This window comes from Vigna umbellata, chromosome 2 (genome assembly GCF_029865625.1).
Source record: "Vigna umbellata cultivar VRB3 chromosome 2, Vumbellata_1.0, whole genome shotgun sequence".
NCBI lineage: Eukaryota > Viridiplantae > Streptophyta > Magnoliopsida > Fabales > Fabaceae > Vigna > Vigna umbellata.
Window position 1 is genome coordinate 49330384 of NC_142166.1, and position 24307 is coordinate 49354690.

General features: G+C 33.7%; 2 protein-coding genes, 1 long non-coding RNA gene and 1 pseudogene across 3 annotated transcripts; 2 read left to right on the forward strand and 2 right to left on the reverse strand.

Moving 5' to 3' along the window:
- Positions 1-1041: 1041 nt before the first annotated feature.
- LOC148204191 (uncharacterized) lies at positions 1042-3706 on the reverse strand. Its single transcript, XR_015784015.1, has 3 exons — positions 3502-3706; positions 3279-3351; positions 1042-1414 (listed from the first exon to the last, which is right to left on the reverse strand). It is a non-coding gene; the product is annotated as an uncharacterized LOC148204191 (long non-coding RNA).
- Positions 3707-4638: 932 nt separating this feature from the next.
- Positions 4639-6000, forward strand: LOC124839629 (F-box protein SKIP2 pseudogene; annotated as a pseudogene).
- A 4632-nt stretch (positions 6001-10632) lies between these two features.
- LOC124839635 (protein RICE SALT SENSITIVE 3-like) lies at positions 10633-13121 on the forward strand. Its single transcript, XM_047315519.2, has 7 exons — positions 10633-10887; positions 11047-11100; positions 11183-11320; positions 11464-11575; positions 11705-11746; positions 11825-11881; positions 11961-13121. Exons 1-7 carry the CDS (start codon positions 10745-10747, stop codon positions 12402-12404), a joined length of 990 nt encoding a protein of 329 aa, XP_047171475.2. The 5' UTR covers positions 10633-10744; the 3' UTR covers positions 12405-13121.
- Positions 13122-13854: 733 nt separating this feature from the next.
- On the reverse strand, positions 13855-16288 carry LOC124839634 (cysteine proteinase mucunain-like). The gene is made up of 4 exons (XM_047315518.2): positions 15769-16288; positions 14674-14909; positions 14444-14584; positions 13855-14331 (listed from the first exon to the last, which is right to left on the reverse strand). The coding sequence occupies exons 1-4, from the start codon at positions 16247-16249 to the stop codon at positions 14071-14073; spliced, it is 1119 nt and encodes a 372-aa protein (XP_047171474.1). The 5' UTR covers positions 16250-16288; the 3' UTR covers positions 13855-14070.
- Between the last annotated feature and the right edge of the window lie 8019 nt (positions 16289-24307).

Sequence of the window (24307 nt, forward strand, 5' to 3'; positions counted from 1 at the left end):
AATATAAATGGATAATCTAAAATGTAGCAAATTTACAAGATAATGTAAAATAAAAAAACACATACTACATTGTACAGTCTGCAAATTTAAAAGAAGATGCAAAACTTTTAATAAGGAATAACTAAGTCATTTCATTAGGATTATGGGTTCAGGATGAAAACATAAATTACAGAAAGAATCTTCTTGTAATGGTTCAATCAAGTTCATTATAAACTCAACCCGACACAGTGTGTTGCCAGCTCACTTGTTAACGAAATCGGATATCCGTTCACTATTTATAAAATCATAAATAATTGTAATGATATAGATGATAGACTATAATGAGAAGTTGGTGTATAATGACTGATTATAGTCTTGTGCTTGATAAATTATGTGTCTCAACATATATATCCATAATTGGTTGTGTTGGGTTAATATATAATAAGTAGTCATGCAAATTATTTTTTACAGAATATTGTTGATGAGTTTTTGTTACTTAGTTTTTTGGTTCTTCGTATAACGAAACTCGGTTTGAATATGCTTTTCGTCTAAAAGTAGATTTCGACTTTCGTTATTTTAGAAGGTATTAAATAAATTAGTGTCCAGTGTTTTAAACCACAATAGTATTGCTATTGACATTATGAAAATAACAAAAGGTCATATAATTAAATAGGAGAGAAATTGTGGGGATTTTTTTTGGGAGTTGGTTTAAATATGAGAGTTCCTCAAATAAGTTTCATATAAAGTTAAAAATATGATTTCGTGAAAGCTAATATGAAAGATCTTTGGAATATTAGCTATATGTTTTAAATTAAAATGTTTTAGCATTTAATTTTTATTCTCCTTTTTTTTCCTAGGTTTATATTTTTATAAAACATTTATCTTTAATTATTTTTATCTTCGCAACATTTTAATGGTAACATTAGTAAAATGTTATATTCATATATATGAACTCAGACAAATCTATCCAGAAACCATTATTTTACCTATCACTATACAAGAACTTTCCTAACCATTACAAATTAAATGTTATACGTTTAAAAAAAATGTTTATGAAATAAATTTTAATTATATAATCAATCAACTATTGTATTATAGAAACGATAACATAAAATCATATTATAATATTTACATAAAATCACTATTTTACATCATATTTTGCCTTATTAAGAAACAAACTGTGCATGTGACACCCCAAAATATAACAACCACATCATATAATTTAGGAGTCAACATCCCCAATAAAGAGAACAGTTAGAATATGACTTGCAATTTGAACACGAAATTACAGTCATCTAAAACATAATACATAGTTAAACTTAAACAATTTAGAGTATTTAATATCCAAAGGTCTAAATATCTAAATCCTAAGTAGACTGTGCAGCAGCATCATTCTCCTCTAGCTCTTGCTCCAAAGGTATCTCCTCAACAACATCTGCTCCCATCCAAGCGGATGATCATCGCAAAGAAAACATACACAAGCAACACACAACACAGAAGCAAGGGTGAGCTAAATAAACAAGCAATAATCATACTATTCAATCACTTAGTAATCATCATGCTTAGTACATATAAAACAGTTAATACATAACACTTTAAACCATGACTCCAACACTCACACGACTCAATCCGGATTAGTATAACTGTCGAACTATTGGTCGTCTTTGCACTTGCGTAGTTCAGTTGGCACTCCCCAACACTATGCAAGGTAAATCCCCCAAATCTGTCTATGTCTAAACTCTAAGACTATAGACGAGGACCTCCCTCTACTCTCACCACTTACACTGCTCTCCTCTATCTGAGTATGAACAATGCTTCGAGTGTAGGGATAGACATACCAGTTCAAAGCTCCAAACAGTTATACAGAACATCAACAACACCCCACATATCACTTTCATCCATCTCTCCCCGAGATGTCCAACTCATAATCAAATTCTACATTTACATTCACAAGCATATTATCACAATAATTTAAACATATCTCATGCATTCACATACTGTCACATAAATCAAATTACAGTATACATTCCAAACATGTTACACGTTTAACTCAACCCAAGAGCAAGGAACTTGGAACCGAACACTACTTACACGAACTCTGTGAGATCAACATGCTAGGACGAACGCTCAAACCCCACACCATTAGATTGAACACAATTGGCCGAACGCTAAAACCGAACGCCATATTAAACTGAACAAAATTGGCCGAACGCTAAAACCGAACATCATAATGGATCGCGTACTGTTTGGACGAACGCTCAAATATCCAGCCTCATCATGACCGAACGCTACCTATGAAAAGTACCTGGGGACGAACCTCATCGAGAACGAACGCTAATCGTCACTAATGCACCAATACAAAACGCTACTATCACTAGGACGAACGCTAACACTTGCTACCTGAGAGTATAAAACCGAACGCTATTATCACTTAACACATGATCAAGACCGAACGCTAACATCACTAGGACGAACGCTAACTGATCACTAACACTGGCTCAAGGACGGACGCTAAACTATCATAACACATGCCAAGGACGAACGCTAACTCTCGCTCGCAGGGCACAAGACCGAACACTCATGACATTTTGGCCGAACGCTAAATTGGTCTAGCAATTGGACGAACGCGCGTTCTGCAGAATTCTGCGGAATTTTGCAGAATTATGCAGAAACACCAGATTTCCAGAAACCCCATTTTTTTCATCCTCTCCTTCTCAGATTTGCATCAGATGCAGTATATATGATTTTAAATCAAATAAACATACCCAGCCCCCCCCTTAGCTCACCGTAATCAACCTGAAACAGTCCAGGTATCCACTCACTGCCCACCTTAACTATTTCCAGAGTTTTTATTTGATAGACTACTTCTAATTTTAATCTTACTTTCCCCCAATCTATAAGACCCATGGATTCTCTAAAGATTATATGATCCCGCAAATGTCACAAAAACCAGATTCATGGCCATAAGCACCCAAGACAAAGCACATACGTAACCAATATTTTCAAAGAGAATTAAAACCATGAATATACTGAACAAGACAACACCCATTATCATAAGTGCTTAACATCCCTATCATATGGCTCACAAAACATTCTTCAGATAACCCAATGAAAACTGAACGAGACCAAAAGAAAGCCTAACCGAACTCAACAATTAACAAAGATGTATTAATCACAACACACATGAAATCAATCGGAGATACATTAAACCATCCAACCAAACAAGCAGAACAGTAAAAATCAAAGAAATCAAACAAGCATATCATACATCATCCAAAATTATAACTAGCTCCCCTTACCTTGAAGATGAGCAGTATATCCTACTGGAGTTCCCTAACAGTACCCTCCACACAGAGCGGAACTTGACAGAACCTACAAATCACCATATAGGTGATAAAACATAACTCTTAGAGCCCAAATAGACAGAGAATGGAAGGAAAACGTACAAGGTACATGAACCCAGCAAATTCACATGCCTTAGGTTCTAGAACAGTGAAAAAGAAGGGGAAAAAGGAAACTTACCGGTCGGAACAGGAAATTGTTCCCTGGAAACGAAACCCCCTACTCCACAGACACTTAGGCAGCACCAGAGTCAACTTTCTATGGTTCAAGGTTCTGGGTATCTAGAGAGAAGGCAGAGAAAACTTTTAGGACAAGAGTTTCTTTTTAGAGTGAGAAAGAAAAACAGAAAGAAGAATCTGACTTTTGGAGAAAGACCCTTGCTAAGGTCATGTTCCCTTAGTTTGGGTCTGGCTGCCCCCAACTGGGCCCAATGGCCTTATAATTTTCTAGGCCCTTACAGTGCATAATACATATAACAAAATATTCGTGAGGGATTCTTTCCTATCACAAAATTCTATCACTATTTAAATTTTTTAATGTATCAATAAATACAAATTATTTACTTTTAAGAATACATACGAAGAAAAAGTTCATCTAAAAGTAATAACGAGTCTCGAATCACTCCATGAATTGCTATCACCACATATTTACACATACAGATTCAAATTTTCCAAATTAAACAACTTTGATCAATCATTAATATATATATATATATATATATATATATATATATATATATATATATATATATATATATATATATATATATAATATTCAATTACTAATTGAATATGCTGAAATATGGGTCAGTGATGATAAAATCAGTTGCTAAGATTTGCATGAATAAATAGTTGACATTAATATACATCACAGACGTGTTTTAAAAAATTCCTATTTAGTAAATATATGATATACTAACTATTGATTTTTTTTTTTAAAAAGAAATAAAAACGTAGAACTAATATTTTTAGAAGGATTCAAATTTTAGATGCATAATTGAGAAACAAAAGCGAACTCAAACGGGAAGTATTGATATAAAAGGATATGCAACTGAAAGTTGGAAAATATAACATTTTTTAGATGAGAGAAAAATCGGCTAAAAATGATAACTTATTATGAAAACCGATTTTAGAAAATGTATATATTTTATTAGAAAAATGTTTTTTTAACAATTTTTTTTGATAATTTTTTGAAAACTATTAATGTGATTTGTGATTATCTGTTTCAAAGATACGAAACTGTAAAACAGTAACACGTAATATATCTTCAAAAAATTTGTTCAAATATCGGATTCTCTTTCTCTGATGAAGGCAAATAATGGGTTTCAACGGAATGTATTACCCTTCCAAAAAGGCTAAACGCTTACCTACCAGTATTGATGACCTTGCCGATGACTGTTTGGCTTCCGTTTTCCGGTTACTTGACACCGTCGATCGCAACAGTTGTTCGCTTGTGTGTCGGCGGTGGTTGAAGGTGGATGGACACAATCGTCACTCTCTCTCCCTCACCGCCGAATCACATCTCTCTGACTTCATCCCCTCTCTTTTCCTTCGCTTCAATACCGTCACCGAAGTCAGTCTCAGATATTTCGGCTACGAAGACGAGACCATCAGCGCCGAAACTCTCATCCGTATCTCCCAACTCTGCCCTAATCTCACGAGCCTCCAAGTCCTGGCCTCCTGCTTTCTCACCGACCAAGACCTCAATCTCCTCGCCAGGAATTGCAAGGCTTTGAAGAAGTTGCAGTTAAGGTCCAACTTTTTGGGAGGCGGAGGAATGAAGGCATTTATGGATCATTGCAAGGCTCTGGAAGACCTCTCCCTCGACGGTTTTCGTGGAACAGAAAACGCGTCGAGTGTTGCACTGCCAAAGCTGAAACTCAAAGCCATTTCTCTCAAGGACACCGTTTTATTCTATCCTTTTCTCGGCGCCAAGAATCTGCGGGTATTGAAGCTCGTCCGGTGCCACGGGGACTTGAATACTCTTTTTCATGTGTTGACGAATGAGGTTACTGGCATAGTGGAACTCCACCTCGTGATGCTCGAAATCAGCGATATTGGTTTGGAAGCGATTGCAAAATGTTCGAATTTAGAAGTTCTCCATCTGACAAGGACACCTAAGTGCACTGACAAAGGACTGGTTGCAGTTGCAAAGGGTTGCAACAGGAGTTTAAGAAAACTTCGTGTTGGGTGGGACATGGAGGAAATAGGTAGCAGAGGTTTGATGGGTGTCGCTGAGTATTGCGTTAATGTTGAGCAACTGGTCCTGATTGGCGTGAATCCGAGCAAAGAGTGTTTGGAAATGTTGGTTTCGAATTGCAAGGGTTTGAAGCAATTGGCGGTGTGTGGAAGTGAAACGGTTGGTGACAGTGAGATGAAATGCATGGCGGCGAAATGTGGAGCGCTGAGAGAAGTGTACATGGAGGGTTGCCCTATTTCTGATGAGGGAGTGTCGGCGTTGATGTTGGGTGGTGGGTGTGCGAAGTTGGAGATAGTGAAGGTTTGGAAGTGTGAAAGGGTGACAGACAGGGATGAGCAGCACGTCCTATGTGGGCACCGAACAGTGCGTCTATGTTGCAGCCACCGTGACTTGCACATACCCAGCCCTATTATACCCGATCCATTTGAAGAGGTCACCCAGACACAACTTTCTTTCATTCATTCATGCTTTCACGCCTAACAATACCTAAAGGATAATCATGTTTTGCATTTCTAGTTAAACCGATTTTTACTTTTATTATTATTATGACTTATGAATTATATATAAGAAAAAACTTCTCCATTAACCTACTGTACAACTTGTTTACACTCTCAGTTATTTCTTTCACTATACATAAGAGTTAAGCCCACATTTAACATTCAACTATTATTATTTTGTAAATTTTATCTTTTAATTCTTTTTCCTATTTTATCGTTATTTTTTCTCAATTTTAACGCAATTTATTTTTTAGTTAATTAATAATGTATGACGAATATATATATATATATATATATATATATATATATAAAATAATATAATATAATATGATATAATATAATATAATATAATACCACTTGTCACTCAGGTTTTTATTTTATATAATTATTGCATACAATTAAATTAAATTAACTTAACTCATTTTGTTTATAACACTATAATAAAAGTTTTCACTGATTCACTAAATATTATTATAAAATTTACAAATTAAAGTATGAATTTACGTATATAATTTAACAAACAAATAAATTAAATATTTAAATTATTTAAATTATATTAAAAATTTTATTTAAACATTATTTTAATATTTATAAAAATAATATATCAATATACACAATTAAAAATAAGAATAAATTATATTTCATTTAATTTATTATTTCTATATATATTACATTTAATGAGATTTGTGTATATTATAATTGTGTTTATTATAAAAATAATATATACAGGATATCATGAAAATAATTATATTGATTTCATATTATTTTTCGAATGGAAGGAATGTACCTATTAAATAGTTATAATGAAAACTTTAGAAAAATGATAAAAAAATAATAAACAGTTGTTAGTTATGCTTCTATCGAAGTTAAGTACGACAGAATTAATTTAACTCACATTTTTTTTTCCACCTAACCCCAAAAATCAAATTGGCTAAGTGTTAGCATTTTGAAATCTCTAATATAAAATATAAAAATATTAAAAAGATTTATTTTAAAAAACGAAATATCGTTACGGTTTATTTATTTTTGATTATTTTTGTGACACATATTAACATTTTAACGAATCGGATGAACGAATAAAAATTGGAAAAAAAAATGAAGATAATGTATGCAAAATAAAATCTCTAAAATTTAGCAAGAATAATTAACTATATAATAATTCAGATGATTATTATTAGTCAAAATTAATTTTGAGAAATAAAAAAATAACATAAATGTTTGAATTTTTTTACTTATATATTAGCTAAATGATTTTGTATCAACGGTTAAAGAAATAAAAGAAACTAAAAACACATTTAGTTATAAAACAAATGAAGTTTTTCCACATATCAACTTATATTATTTTACACAACACGTGTTGAAACACGAGTGAATATCCATTTTCTTAGTTAAAAAAATGTGAGATATTGTTACTTTAGAATCTAGAATTGACATATTTAAAAAATATATCTGGAAATTTAATTGAAATTGAAAAACTATAATTATTTTAATTTGAATAATAATGTTATAATATTTTTAGGAATTAAAATGATACTAAAAAATATTTTTTATTTGATTTGATATTTAAGAACGAAAACTACGGTTTAATGTTTTACATAAGACATTTTTTTCTCTGTTTTCGTTTTTCCTTTTCCCACGCTATTAATCCATTTACCAAAATATTTAGGTGTGTTCTTTAGATAAAATAAAGATCTTCTGGGTTACATGAATAAGTTTTGGAATAGTTTATATGAAAATACATTATGAATTTATTATTTTCAGAAATTTGTAATTGTTATTCTAATAATGATTTACGAATCAGGTAACTTGAATTGGGTTTTTAAATCTATATTCAGGTTTAGCAATTCAGAGTTGTATATTTGTGTTCAGATTGAATGATCCATATATAGTATAGTTTTGAATTGTGGTTTCAAATTATAGAGAGGGCCTCCACCACCACAACTTCCTCCACCATTCCATTTCTCTTTTACCCTTATGTTTATTTTTTTATTTCTATTTTACACTTATTAAAATTTTATGGTTAATATTATTTAAAATTTTACGTGGACATTCATTCTCTTTATCATTTTTCTCTCTTTTTCTTTATTATTTTTCCCGGATTGTCTCTTACGTTCCACTATCCTTAGGTTGTCTCTCATGTTCCACCATTGTGACGTGAGAGTGTGGTGGACTTTGTATTTAGTAAGATTGAAAGTGGGGAAAACAATTCAGTGCGGTGGTGCTTCAAGGTGCTGGTTCAGAGGCGTGAAGGTGCGTAATAAAATCCTAAAATATAAACTGTATAATCTTTAAATGGATGTGAGCATCAATCAACGGATGTCAACATCAGTTTAAAAATTATACGGTTATATTTTACAGTTTTTTTTATATTAATTTTGAAGATATTTAAATAATATAATTTATATTTTTTGATATATTATTTTTGAATATATTTTGATGTATTTTAATAATGTATTTTTGAGGATTTTTATTGTTATTAGTATACACCGTCGAACCGCTGAAGGAAGAAGAAAACGGATATGAAAAAAAAATGAAAGATGAAAAACGGATGTGATGGAGTTTGGGTGAGAATATGAGAGAGTTGGGAGGTCGTGAGAAGGGGTAGAAAGATAGATTTTAGGGTTAAAGTAAATAATTAGGATTAAAAAGTAAAAAAGTTATTTTTATAATTATAAAAGGTTAGTTTTGTAATTCAAAAAATATGTAATAGAATTGGGGAGGTGGAGGGAGAAAATGTGGTGGTGGTAGGAGTAACACCTATTGTTTAATATGAAACTATATTTTACATTGTATAATCTATAATCGTATAATCATATTTGAGATTTTATAATTCAGAGTTACGTTATAATTACAAAATTATATAACAGATTATGTAATTTAAAATAATATTTTAAATTTTATAACCTTAAAGTCTATTCTAATTACATTAAGTAATTTAGATTTAGAATATAGTTTCAATTGATTATGAATTTTTATGTGAAGAATATATAAGTCATTTCTTGTATTACAGGTGTGAAAAGAAAATATGGGATTGTTTAAAAAAGTGCCCTGAAATTATTGAGGCAGTGGACCGGGAGCGATTGGAATGTATAAAGTTAGGTAAGAAATTTGGATTTTTATTAGATTTTTTCTATGTTATTCATATGCTGAATTTTTAAAATACAATTAATGTTGGTGTACTAAAATAGTTTTTAATATATTCTAGAACATTAAAATCAGTAAGTTAGTGTCTAGATATATTTTAAAAGATAAAAAAAAGTTAACATAAAAATATAAAACACTCAATAAGAATTTAAATTCTATCTCGTTACACATTTGGATTTTTTTCTTTTTGAAAGGACGATTGCTTCCAGATTATTTTTTTTTACTCTCGTTTATCACCTTTTATATTAAATTTTTAAGTCAATCTAAGTATTTTTTTTGAGATTAAACCTTTTTTTATATAGTTTTTCAACTTTAAGTACGGCCACAATTCTTTTTCATTAGAAGCTTTGTACTATTTGGTCTAAGAAAGAGTTAATCTAGGAAGCATTCGATGTTAAAGTAAGAGTTTGATAATATTTAGGTGTAACCAACCTATTACGATACTAGAAACCTATATTTATAAACATCGAGATGGATTTCAAATTAAAATTATAACCCAATTAATAATGATTTTGCTTAGATTTAACATTATTACTTTCAGTATTAATTTCAATTCAGTATTAATTTCAATTTAGTATTAATTTCAATTTAGTCTGACCACTCGACTACTCGATAGGTTACTTTAGAGTTATAAGTTGAAAGAAATGTTTTTCAAGGTTGCTAGAGAATCAAAATATATACTAATCTATTTTTATCAACAAGTGATAATTGAAGAGTATGAGTTTGTGTAATATAGAATATGGTAGAATGAGTTTTAAAGTGGGGAGATGAACATGTGTGTAAATTCATCTAATTAACTGATTATACTAAAATAAACTTGTATTAGGCAGGATAAGAATAATTATCTTGACTAAAAAGATAATTAGGAGACGGAAAGAAGTTAGATTGAAGGGACATTGATATATTGAAGGCTTAAACTTGTGGTTTTTGTCCAAGTACAACACTTAAGTCGTAGTAATATTAAGTGAAGAAGGGGTTATGGCCCCATGTTTAGAAGGTCCATCATGCCCCAAAAGAAAAGCCACTTTGTTACTACGGGTGGAACACCAAGTGCTGAAATCAATTATCATCCAACAACAGGACCATTTCCACTACAGACAACGCTAGCAGGAACCCCATCACTACATTTAACTCTAATTACCTGTTCCAACGTATCAAAAGTAAATTTAGAAAGTTTGACATACAATGACAATATCTTATCAATACAGAGAAATGAAGGAGGAGAAGAAATGCGAAGGGTTAAAAAGTGACAAGTGAAGGAAGCATATGATAAATAAGGGTTTCCTACGCATGATACTGCTATTGCAGTGGAAATATCAAAGTGTAACCAATTGAGTATGAGGATATAAATTTTGTTATAAATGCCTTCACCAATCATGGAAAGAGGAAAGGGAAATGTGAAGGCTAAGGTCCCACTGTAAAATTAGAACAAGTTGAATTGTCTTTTAGAAGGGTGTGTGAGTGTTGGTGCTTGCAAGAGGCCAGTGGGTACCATCCTCAGTTTGTTTGCATATTGCCTTTTAAATTTTAATCTTGTTGCCCCCATTCATTTCCCCACTCTCTTTACTCCTTGTCCTTAGAAGATGGAAAGTGGATTACCTTTGCTTAACTGTCTCTTGCAGCAGACTCTCAGAACCATTTGCACTTCTTCCAATTCTTCCAATTCTTCTAAGTGGGTTTATGCTGTCTTCTGGAGGATACTGCCTCGAAACTTTCCTCCACCAAGGTCATAACTAATGCATGTGCTACGTACAACAACAATGTCAAACACTATAACCAAAACAAAAATCAGTCGCTCATTCAAATTTTACTGACGGCTTCTATTTTTAAATTATAAATAACTTATTCTGTTGCTGATGAGTTTTCTTTGTCTGGTTTCCCATAGGTGGGAATTTGGAGGAACTGCGCTTGATCTCTCCAAAGGAAATAAAAGGAACTGGTAATTTTGTATGCAACTTTGCAAATGTTTCGTTTTTGTAGAGTTCTTCTTTTATCAACAGAAAGAAGGTTTCCTTGGTTAGGATTCTTGTCTGGGAAGATGGGTTCTGCGATTTTAACGAATGCGAACAGAGGAAGAGTGGTAGTGGTTATTTGAACGGTAGATTTGGAGCTGACGTATTCTTCAAAATGTCCCATGAGGTTTACAATTATGGAGAGGGGTGAGCGTTGACATTACCTTTACATTTTCTTGCCATAACAAGATTCATTATCTTTTCCTCTGTTTTCCAAAAGTAGCATTGCAAATTTCAAGTGATGCAAGAGGGGCAAGATAATCTATATTTTGATCTCTATATATCTGCAGACTAGTGGGAAAAGTTGCCGCAGATAATGGTCACAAATGGGTTTACAACGAGAGTCACAACAACGAGTGTGAAGCTAGCTATATTGCTACATGGAACACTTCGGTAGAGCCTGTAAGAAGTCATTGTTATAAACAGAAATAATTGAAATGTGTAATATATTTCTCCACCTTTCGCCCATCTCTTCACCCTTTTCTTTCTTTTTTTAATATTCATTGTATTTGTCTTGATGATACTTAACAGCAACCAAAGGCATGGGAGTCTCAGTTCAATTCAGGGATTCAGGTTGGTAAAAATTCGTTCACAAACTCCACACAATACAAAAAGCTAATGACTTCTAACAATTATAATTCACTTTGGTAGAGTATAGTCATAATAGCAGTCAGAGAAGGCATTGTGCAATTGGGTTCTTTTAACAAGGTGCATCACTTTCTCACCCCTGGTGTTTCCCAATTTTTGCAATATCTCCATATTATTAATCAGTCCACAAGTTCTTCAGATTGCAGAGGACCTGAATCTGGTGATCAGCATACAAAGACAATTCAGCTACCTCCAAAGCATACCGGGTGTGTTTGGTATTCAAAGATCATACCTACCGATTCAACATCCATACATTGTGAAGCCCAGTTTCATAGAAAGCAATGGAATGCCTCCATATGACATGGCCTGGAACAACCCTCAAATCGGAGCACCAGGCCCATCTCTTTGTTCAGGTTCTCCACCTTTACAATTACCATTACCATTACCATTACCATTACCAACCATGCCTTGCAGTTTTGGAGCTTTGCTATCGAAGTTACCATCTGGAATCCCACTGCATAATCAAGTCCCTAATTCTGGGACACAGAGCAGCACCATCGAGAGAGTGAAGATCGAGGACTGCGAATTTTATCCTACCCATGACGGTGATCACAAGGGAAAGGTTCCTTCCTTGAACGAGTAGCATGGATTCGACCGTAATGACACTTAATCAGAGTAGTTAGTATAGATTAAGAAAACGGTAAGCTATTTATTTTGTGTGGTGGGCACTATGTATTGTGGTATGTTTATTGGTGGCCGACAATCTATCAATCATAGCGATCACTGTTGGTGTTTCTTTCTGCGCGCATTTATGTAATGATGAATGCAAAGCAGACATTATCTAGAACAGAACTTGATTAAGCAGTGGAACTTTTTGTATCATGTCAAAAAGATATGGATGGTGCCTAACTCCCTGCTAGAAAGTTAATAGGACGCAATAATTGAAAATTAAAGGGGAAATAATATGGTATTAAGATGAATAAAGGAAGGGTGTGTGGCTAGAGATGAGAATAGCGTGGTGGGGAGATGATGGAGATGGTAGGGTATGGTTTGAAGTGTGGTGTTCCATCTCGTGGGGCTGTGTTGAAAAGGAGAGTGAAGAAGGGAGTGATAATTGAAGTCAGCAACTCAACGTCAAGCTGCTCTGTGCGACAATTGGTATTTGAGCCCTGGTCCCCAACACAGTACTGTTTCCTTGACAACTCGAGTGTGTGAAAGTTACGTGTGTGAATTCATGTGTACACAAACTCTCACAGACACACTTTCTTAGATATTCTTGTCAGGAATTACTATCTGGACCCATTTATACTGCGCCTTGCGTTAAACTTCACTACTTCTTACACAATTCCTTATCATTCCATTCGAGGCTCAATGTTTCCTGGAAAATATCTTCTTTAATATGTGTCTGTTTAGAATGATATCTTGTGGAGTTGCTTCAATTACGAGGTCTGTTAGTTTGGAATAGCCGTTTTCAGCTAAATAAATGGTATTTGAGTTTACACCCTGATATTCTTCTCGTATTCTTAGATACAGAGAGGAGGAAAAATCCAACTTATTTTTTCATGGGCCTCTTCCACCTCTAAAGACAGAAATCTAAAACTCTTTTATTTAGTATTTCTGCTATTTCCTAAAAGCATAAACAAAGAGAAAAGTAAGAAACTAAATTAGAATTACTAGAAAAAAATTACAAAATAAATCATGCAATATCTCTTATTCTAATATTATAAAATGAATTTCTTTAGAGGTTAAAACTTGAAAAAAGGGTTCAAAATTGTTGGGCATATACTAAGAAAGAAACGAAACTCTGATAAAGGAGGTTAATCAGTGATCATTATTAGTAAAACCAACTGCCCTTGAGTTTTTATAATTAAACTTTTATTAATGATTGTCTGCGCTTCTAAGATTCTTAAACTTTTTTTTTATTCTCTCGTCAATCTAATTCGAACTTTAGCACTATGTATACTATCTAAAACTTAAAATAAAAATCCAATGATCTTAACAGCTACAAATATGTCCGACATGTTATACTTTAAATCGTAAAATATCCAACTTTATTCGAACTTTACTACTCTAGAATTCGAAACTAACAAGTATGAAACTAATAATAAGCAACGCATGTTTGCTGATTCAGATTTCTATCACATATAATGATGCATCATCCAACAGTAGAGTGAAATGGCATACCATTAATTCGCCGTGCGGTATTCCTATGCCAAAACATTTTGTGGTGTTTGTTTTTTTCACAGAAAGATAAAAAAATCGAAAATGAGAACTAAGTTGGTCATCGTTTGCTTAAGTTCATCTTGTTCCTACATGTAAATTCCCAGTGGGTTGACAGGGTTTGAGAGATTTTGGCCACTCTTTATGGGATAGAGTGACAGAATCGCAATTCCGCACTTCCCTGCAGTGTCTTCTGCTATATTGCGTTCCATTCTTACATAACCTGCTTCTCCCCATTTCTCACCCCATGAATTCTTCACGATCCAATAGTCAGTTCCATTTTCTGTGCCGTAACCAACAGCTGCTACACCATGATCGATAAAAGTACCACATGTTCCTGTGAATATACCCTAGTAAAATGCAGACAAATAAATTCATAATATGACTCCAGGAATCAAGAAGCAATGTTTACTCAGAAGAATGTAGGTTATACTTTTCAGATAAAATTGATTACAAACTTACAGATTCATATAACTGAAACTCTCTGCCATATGCTTCAATGGCAACGCTCACCGGTTGATTTGCTACTGCCTTTTTCAAGGCTAACTCATCATAGGCAGGAACACGTTCATAACCATCAATTGTAACAGCTCTAGCATTTTGCTAAAGATGAGAAAAAAAGTATATAAGCAATAGCTGCAACCTATTGAAAACATTAACCAAATTAACAAATAATAGAGTTAAAAACGAACCTTATATTGATCGCATATACCATCAGCGCCTTGAAAGGGGTAATCATCTTCGGTGTCAATGCCACCATTGTTTATAATGTACTCGAAGGCATAGTCCACAAGTCCGCCACTACAACCTGCGTTTACTGTTCTGTCACAGTCCAACAGTTCTTGCTCTGATAATGCAGTTAGATTGCCTGTTACTATCTTGTTAATCCCTTCCACTGCGGCAATTGCTGAGAATGCCCAGCAACCATCTGTATCAGAAAAACAGTAGTTTTTAAGTTTATACACGGTTCCAATAACATCGAAAACAAAGCTACCATGAAATACAATCCAAATCTTTTTTAAAATCTTACCAAAGTTTTAGGATAAGAAAATGAAAATGGACTACATTAAATAAATTTATCATATAAGGAAAGTGTTATGGAGGACTTTAATATCTAAGAAATCTTGGGTGCGAGATTGAAGACTATTCTATAAAAATTAGATTTATAAGTTTGAGTCTTGTTTAATTTAGTCTTAAACGCCTTTATTAGAACTACACAAAATATTATTACTAAATTCATTTTTTCATTGGAGTAGGAACAAATAAAGTATATATACACTGTAATTTTAACTGTAAATAGGAACATAACTTGAAGGTGAAATGTCGTATCACGAGAAAGGAGACATGCGTTTTATACCGATCTTATGTATTAAGTACTTACATTTAATTTGTATTAATTTAAAAAACATACCCTTTTGTTTTAATTTCAAATCTAATTTGAGGAAACAACTAGTTTAAGAAAATGACTATTTAAATCAGTCTTCTTTCATCTTTATAAATATACTTGACATTTTAATTTCTTACACTTAAATTTATCATTTTCATCTTTATTTTTAAATTAACTTTACTATTATATTAAAAACATCAAATAATTAAAGGAATGCTTTAACTTAATATAAGCCAGTTATCATAACTATAAAATATTATCCAAACTTAAAATATAATGTTCTCAAGAAAAACATGGGAGAAGAATAGATAAATTATTGGTCAAAGGAGTGTAAGAGAACAGAGAATAAGAAGAAAAGAAAGTATGCAATACTAATATAATAGTAGAGTACAGTACTTACCGCACTCTGCTTGGTCTTTGACTCTCACCACAGCACCTTCTTTCCTCCAATCAACAGATTCCGGCAAGTTGTCATCCACGCGCCCAGCGTAACGGTTACTTGGCTTTGCCATCATCCTCAGGGGGTTAATCTTGGTTGTCAGGTACTTGGACCGGTATTCATCGTTGCTAAGATCGGCGAACCGGTTCAGTCCAACCCTGTATGTCCGGTTTTCAGCATTGTGGTCGTCGATAAACTTGAGGTTGTCTTTGAAAATCTGAAACCTCTTCTCTTTCTGGTCGAGGGTGGTATGCAGCTTGCCATTCTTCACAAGCCACTCCTCGTATATGGTTCTCACCTCCTTGTCGCTTCTCCGGGCTGTCTTGTCGGCGTAGGTGGTTCTGTCGTATGAGATTATGGACAGGTCCAACGCGGAAGACACTGTGAAGACCGTGAAGAGCACGATGAGGATCGTAGGCGCGGAAGATCTACTTGTCTGCATTTTCTTTTTTTGTTTCGATATTTTTGGTGATTGCAGGAGTGGGAGGAAATGGGCATTTATAAGGTCAGACGTCATCATTTTATAATAATTAATGTTGATAACTTTGATTATTGCTATTAAACGAATAAAATAAAGGTGATTGAGCGCTCATGAATGGCGAGGGCATATAAAACTAAATCAAACGTCTGTCATTCTCACTCTGCTTCATAAGTAAAGAAGTCCATTTTAAATAAGCAAAAGTATTTTGCAGTGGAAAAGTTATTGTTTAAGTGAACTTTTTAATTGTAAAATCAAAATGTATTTGAATATTTTGCTTGGAAAATAGTGTAATAGTCCTTTGAGTAGATTTTTTCAACATCCAATTTCAATCTAAAATTCAATAAAATAAATTGGATATTTAATAAAATTTAATTGAGCCTATACAAGCCAAACTTCAACAAAGTCAGACTGAATCAACTATATTGTTTGTATTTTAAAACAACTTATGTCTATAAATATAACTTCATAATATATATTTTTTTAAATGCACTTTTTAGGTTAATATAGAAGTTAAAACACAATTCAATAAATGGCATTGGGTTTAGATCATTTGATTGATGTTGTGATTAAGATAAATAACTGGTATTCTTACCGAATGTTATATAATAAAAAAATTAATTAAGTTTTATTTGGATATTTTTATACGAGTTTCTTATTTTGTTTATTTTTGTGAGACCGAGACACTAACATTTCTGATGTGACTAATCTTCTGCTCCAAGTTCTTCAAGCCCGAGCCGAGGAGGGAGGTATCTGCAAAAGGTTCGACGCTCAAGTTAGGCGTCTGTTGAAGGAGTTGTTGCTCACAAATGGATATTATGGTAATTGAGTATTATGAACTCATTAGAGCATGAGTAGAATGTAAATGAAATGTTTTGGAATGTAAATTGAGCCTACCTAGTTAATGTTCCTGACCTTGTATTTATAAGTTGTCACAAGCCAAACAGACTTACCTTAAAATCAGGACGATTGAAAACAGATTTTCCTTAAAATTCGAGCGGTTGCTCATAAACAGCTTTATAAATATCTTTTAATCATATATCTTTGACTGTTAGTGGTGACCGAACGGTGCTGAGTGTATGACCGTTCGGTATCTACATAATTGACGAGCGTTGTCGCGGTTTGACCTGGCCGACGAGCGTTGTCTGGTTGACGAGCGCTGTTGCGGTTTGTGGTCGTGCTGACGAGCGTTGTTAGCGATGAGTGCTGCTATAGTAGATAGACCGATCGGTCTTGGATGCTAACTGTTCGGCCTAGATATCATACTATACATGTCCCCCAAGTCCGAGTTAACCCTTTGGCTTTAACCAAGGTTAAGTATAGGACTTATATGAGCTTGGGGAAGGTCGTCCGTGTTCTATTGGTCGATCGGCTTGTGATGGGAGTTCTTCTTAGAACTTTTTTCCTATGTTGACTAGTGACTTTGATAGCCTTTTTGTTTACCTACAATATGAATTCGACTGACTGAATACTTTTTGGACCAAATGGTCGAATGTCTGTGAAGTCGAACGGTCTAGTACTTGTGAGGCTGCATGGCTGAGCACTTTTGAGGCCGAATGGCCGTGTACTTGTGAATGCGTATGAGCGAGCGTTCATCGGGGAAATGCCTTTATCATTCGGATGATAGTCCATGAGAGACTGTCTTCACCGCTTGGTTTATATAATTCAGGGAGGACTATCGTTACCGCTTGGTTTATAGTCCATGGGGGACTGTCTTTGATTTATAGTTCATGGGGGATTGTCTTTACTGCTCGGTTTATAGTCCATGGGGGAGTGTCTTTGATTTATAGTCTATGGGGTACTGTTTTTTATTTATAGTCCATGGGGGAGTGTCTTTGATTTATAGTCCATGGGGGACTGTTTTTGCCGTTCGGTTTTGAACGTTCCCTAAGTTTTGTGGAAGATCCTATAAGGCCGATTGGTCGAGTACCCGTGAAGCCAACGGGACCGAGGGCTTGTGAGGTTGGATGGCCGAGCGCTTGTTAGGCCGGATGGCAGAACGCCTGTGAGGCTTGATGGCTGAGCGCTTGTGAGGCCATATGGCAGAACGCCTGTGAGGCCTGATGGTCGAGCGCCTATGAGGCCTGATGGGCGAACGACAGAATCGAATGCATGGGATGCCGAATGGCTAAATACATGTAAGGCCGAACGGTCAAATGCATTTGATAAAGCATGATGGCAGTGTCATTAACGTTTTATTCCAACAAAAGAATTTAAACAACAAAAGTCTATGCCTTAAGAAATTGAAATAAGCATGATAGTAACGTAAACTTTGAGACTTGTTGCGCGTCACATGTTAGGAAGGAATTTTTATCATCTATTTTAGTCGATACAGTCCCGAACTGAGCGGTAAGGGCTATGACTGTGGCTACGACTTCACCTGTGTCTTCGTTTGGTCCTTTGATATGACCATTCAGTTTCTCTATGCTGAGACTTTTTTCTGGTAGGACTTTTTGTTCGAGTTCTTTCTTCTACAAATCTCTGCAGAGGCCCCCCTCGGATGAGCCTTTCTATCTCATCCTTTAATGCATCACATTCCTCTGTAGTATGTCCTCGGTTTAGATGAAATCGACAACTTTTCCTTTCGTCAACGTCTTTTGGTGAAGACCTTTTCCGAATTGTAAGAAGCTCAGTATTTAGAGCTTCCTCAAGAACTTTTACCCTGGGTGTGTTGAGGGGAGTGTAATGATTATACCTGGGTGTTCGGACGAAATCCTTGTGAAATGTACCTCCATTCATGTCACTACTGTTGAATGACTGCGTGCCTTCTTTCTTGCTTCCACTTGTAGAGATTTCTTGTTTCTTTCTTTGTGAGATTCACATGTCCTCAATACGGATGAACTCAGTTACTCTTTCTTGGAGTTCTCTTTAACCCGCCGTGCGGTTTCGTTGTACCTTTTCATGAAGGCCTTTAAAGTTTCCCCTTTCTCCTATTTAGTGTTTACCAATTTCGCCGGGGTTATCTCTTGTTTTTTATTGGAGGCGTATTGCCTTCTGAATAGGGTTTCTATGGTGGCGAAGCAATCCACTATGTTTGGGGGAAGAGTGTTATACCACTCCAATACCTCGTCCTTGAGTGATAACGAAAAGAATCTGCATATGACCGGATCACTGTCCGTGTAGAACGCCATTGCGTTGGTGAAGATCCTGAGATGATTGTCGCGATCTGTCGAGCATCATACTTCTCTAATGTAGGAGGATTCTTCTCCGGCATTGGAGTTTGTATGATTTTTGCCGTAAAAGTGAGTAAACTGTTAGGCCGAACGGTTTGGAGGGGCGATGGTTCTCTCCTTCCTCGACCATTGGGTTAATGTGTTGGGATGGCTACCAATTATGACTTCTCTCTTTTTCATTCTCCTGGTTTGAGGCAGTGCGCTCGGTACGGGCTCGTTCCGCTCTAAGCACCGCAATCTCCTCTACACGCTTTCGCTGCAACTCTTGTTGTGCTTGCGCCTGTACCTGTATGGTTCTTGCTTGGGCTTGTATCTATGCTTGCATTTATGCTATTAAATCTTTGGTATTCTGCTGTTCATCCATGCTCCTCGTGGTCACCGAGACACTTACCTTTCTAATGTGGCTTTCCTTCTCTTGACCTCTGAATCTCCTGCTCCAAGTTCTTCAAGTCCGAGCCAAGGGGGAAGGTACCTGCAAAAGGCACTCTGACGCTCAAGTTAGGTGTCTATTGAAGGAGATGTTGCTCACAAATGGATATTATGGTAATTGAGTATTATGAACTCAGTAGAGCATGAGTAGAATGTAAATGGAATGTTTTGGAGTGCGAATTGAGCCTACCTGGTTGATGTCCCTGACCTTGTATTTATAAGTTGTCACAAGCCAAACAGACTTACCTTAAAATCCGGGTGGCTGGAAACAGATTTCCCTTAAAATTCGAGCGGTTTCTCATAAACAACTTTATGAATATCTTTTAATCAGATATCTTTGAATGTTAGTGGTGACCGAACGGTGCTGAGTGTATGACCGTTCGGTATCTACATAATTGACAAGCGTTGTCGCGGTTTGACCTGGCCGACGAGCGTTGTCTGGTTGACGAGCGCTGTTGCAGTTTGTGACCGTACTGACGAGCATTGTTATCGATGAACGCTGCTGCAGTAGATAGACCGATCGGTCTTGGATGCTAACCGTTCGGCCAAATGTATATTAAGTTATTATAATTTTTATATTTTTTAATCAAGTTTGTTTTATTTATTAGTTTATTAACGATGTGATTGTTATATTATATGTTATCTTGGTTGCTTGTTTCTGATTAAGAAAGGCTAAGTTTTGTGACTAATATAAAGATTATATTATGGTTATTATAAAGCGCAGAACCAATTCTATTAATTTCATATCAAAATCAAAGATTAATTTCTTTATGTTGAAATCTTAATCTTAGTCATCATACGCTCTACCTTAGATTTGGTGCATCACTTGAAATATTCAGCAGTGCTATTATTAGTGTTGAGTTCCAACTAGATTGGGTCACTTACCAGAGAAAACTCGAAGTATATATTTTGCCACTTTTGATTATTTGTATAGAACGAATTAAGACTCATGTTTTCACCCTCACCTTTTTTGTTGCCAGATTACTTAAAACAAATTATTTTCTATTACATTATTTAGTTTGATGTTTTTTCTTCTAATTTTACTACTTTTGGTTTTGAAAAAAAAAAAGTTTACAACATCAACATTATATTCGTGTCGTGTGAATGTTGTGTGTAATTTGAATTATTATTTTATTAGTAATATTGCACGAAAATATCAATTATTGAGATATTAAAATTTGTCTGAGCCTTTCAATAAATTTTGACAATCTCAATATATCATTTCAAATAATTTGTGAGGATGACTAAACCTTCAAATTTAACGATCTAGAAGTAAACCACGCTTATCTGGTTTAATAATGTATGTTGATAAATCTGATGTTAAAAATCAACCTTTATTATATCATTACATATTTATTTAGAACTATTATGATGTATATTAGCTTATAATATATATATATATATAATTTTTATATTACCTTTTATTATATTTGACAGAGTTGATTATTATTTAGTATTTACAAGCAGGTTAGGAAATTATTTACAAATAAATCAAATATTATTTAAAATCAGATCAAAGTCTTGTACATAGCTACCGAACTTTTGGTCACTAAAATATTTAAATTTGTTATTTAGTAATCAAAAGTTGGTAGTCGTTACATATTTCTGTTTTTTGTGGCTGATTTAACCACTAAAGAAAATATAAATTAAATTAAAAAACTCAGTCATTAGTTAACCAAAATTTGCATTGTTATTTAGAGACCAAATTAGTGGTCATTCTTTTTGAAAAATTTAATCCATTTTCCCTCATAAGCGTATGAAAAAAAAAAACCGTTAAACTTTTTATTTTGGTGACCGAATTAGTGGTTGAAACTACCCAATACGTTTCGATCACAAATTGGTCACATATATTTATAATAGACTAATATTTTAATGTTCAATTAACTACCAAAAATTTGATGATTATTTAGTGACTAATTTAAAAATCGATTACTAAAGGTTTTGTCACTATAATTTGTTCTAACTATATATTTTCTGTTTAATTTTTAACGCTAAAAGGTCTAGTGACTCATTTTAATATTTTAGCTACCGAAAACGGTGTTCGCTAAAATGCAATGTTTTTGTAGTGTATATATATAACATGTTCATTATTAAACATTGTCATTAATATCATATAGATATTGTTTGAATAAATGTATATCATTTGAGCATCCTTATATCTATTTAGGAATCTTATTCATTGGATCTATGAAGACTTCTTTAATTGAACAATCCAACATCACTCGAGATAATTTATATCCCTTACTTAATTTCTCATTTAATGTTTGAGCAATCATAGCTTGATTATAAGCCTAAAACTTAAGTAATACTAATTAATATGATGACCAAAAACATATTATTTAATATAATAAATATAAAAAATAACAAAAAAAAGTAAAAGTTAATATTTAAAAAAATACGACAAGCTAATAACAAAATTATCTACTAAAACTGCGAATAAGACTGAAAAACATTTTCAATTGATAAAAAAAATAATATAAAATGAGTACAAACAATAAGTGATAAAGCAAAAAAGAAATGAAACATGTTAAGTAAAAAATATAAAATAAAAATAAAAAATGAATAAAAATATGTATGCGAGTAAAATATAACTACATTCCTTTCCATTTATCTCCTCATTTTCAACCTACCAAACAAATTCCATTAATTTTACTGCTCTTATTTTTTCCCATCAACCCTCCAACTAATGATAGCATTAATTTTAACCTGAAATCACACACAAAAATTATAAGGATATATTGAAATATCTGATTATACGTTTTATCTTTTTTTAGTATTAGAATTTCTTCCATCGAAATTGCTTTTCTATATATCCTGCTTCTGCCATTATCCAGAAAAGAAATCTAGTTTTTTCTCAAATCTGAGACTTTTAACATTAAATAGAACAAAGATATGAAAAGAACAAAGATTTAGCAATTGATTATCCAACTATCAGATATATATCTGTTCAACCACTGTCCCGTTTATGAGACCAACCATGTGTACCTTATTATATGTTTTTTGTACCTAACATAATACAAATTACTATTTCTATAAAGCATTCGAATAAAAAGCAACTCACGCTCACTTGGAACAGAAACCACTCACGGGTATCAATTTACCTTGAGCACGCAGTGTCACTTTTTTTTGCACTACGAATTTCATTGAGGTAAATTTGCATATATATATATATATATATATATATATATATAACATTTTCATTAGATTTATCAATTTAAAAGGAATTTTATTCAAACATTTAATTCAAAATAATTAAAAAAACAAAATTTTGTATTGAGAATTATGAGAGTAGAAGCACTTTTAATGGTGTTTTTCTGGAAGTGAAACATTGAATTAGTTGAGCTCCACCGCGCACAGATGAAGGCACACATAAAGTCACGTGCCCCTACCGCCCAACAATCAAAAGCACCAAGCCACTAATTACGCCGTGTTTGTTTTGATGCTTAAGGACATGACAAATCACTTTTTCTAGACATGTTTATAGCAATTAACCATTAAGAATAAGCTTAACAAAATAAAATTTAATTGAAAATATTTTAATGCAATTTTAAATTACAAGTTTCAAAATTACATTTATGATGATAAATGTTATTTTCCTTTACCACGTAACACGCGTTTCAATCACATTGTCAATTTAAGCTATTTCTCTGCCTCTATTTGGCAAAGAAATAGAATGACAGTAGATAAGCAGGTTTTGAAAAGTGAAATGTATAAAAAGGATAATTATTTTTTATTTATAAAATAGAAGATCAATATGAAAATACTTATTTTAGTTCCACGGGTTAGAATATTTTTTTAATCTGAAGATCAAAAACCACTTTGCTAAAACAAAAGGATTTGGAAAAAGAGTATAATTTTCCATAATTGATTGACAGTGGCATGTGTAACGACGATTGCCTTGACTTTTGGACTGGACTGGTCAAACTGTCGTCAATTCCCTCTTTAGTTAATTTTTACTGTTTGGATTGCGCATGTACTTTGTTTTATCACGAATATCATCGGAAGAGATGTCTATGATGTTATTAAGTTTTTTCATCAACATTTCATCCTGGTGTGAACTCGAACGTCATCGATCTCTTTCTAAAGTTTGAGAGTGCTCAACTATCATGGATTTTCATCCTATTTCGTGGGTAGAATGCTTTCTGTAATGTGGTATGATAATATCTGGAACATTCCGGCTGGTATATTACAGCGTTGACCTAGGTTTGAACGGAGAATTGAGAACATGATAATCTGGAACCAGGAAGATACGGTTGTTTGGCATCTGCCAATGATGTCAATCTTACTTTGTCCATGAGTTTCAGTATCATGTTCCTCCTTAGCCTTCTTTCCTTATTAGGCAGATTACTCATGATCAAATGCTCACTGACAAAAGCCCGTCTGCCAAAGCGTGAATTAAATCATTGGAAAACAAATATTT

Bases quoted from the DNA above. Each gene is read 5' to 3' on its own strand.
- LOC124839635 (XM_047315519.2), top strand. From the start codon at position 10,745: ATGGAAAGTGGATTACCTTTGCTTAACTGTCTCTTGCAGCAGACTCTC. The intron at 11,321-11,463 runs GTGAGCGTTGAC...ATATATCTGCAG, and splicing joins GTTTACAATTATGGAGAGGG to ACTAGTGGGAAAAGTTGCCG. The intron at 11,747-11,824 runs GTTGGTAAAAAT...TCACTTTGGTAG, and splicing joins AGTTCAATTCAGGGATTCAG to AGTATAGTCATAATAGCAGT.
- LOC124839634 (XM_047315518.2), bottom strand. From the start codon at position 16,249: ATGCAGACAAGTAGATCTTCCGCGCCTACGATCCTCATCGTGCTCTTC. The intron at 14,910-15,768 runs GTAAGTACTGTA...TTTCTGATACAG, and splicing joins CAAAGACCAAGCAGAGTGCG to ATGGTTGCTGGGCATTCTCA. The intron at 14,585-14,673 runs GTTCGTTTTTAA...TCTCATCTTTAG, and splicing joins GTATATGCGATCAATATAAG to CAAAATGCTAGAGCTGTTAC.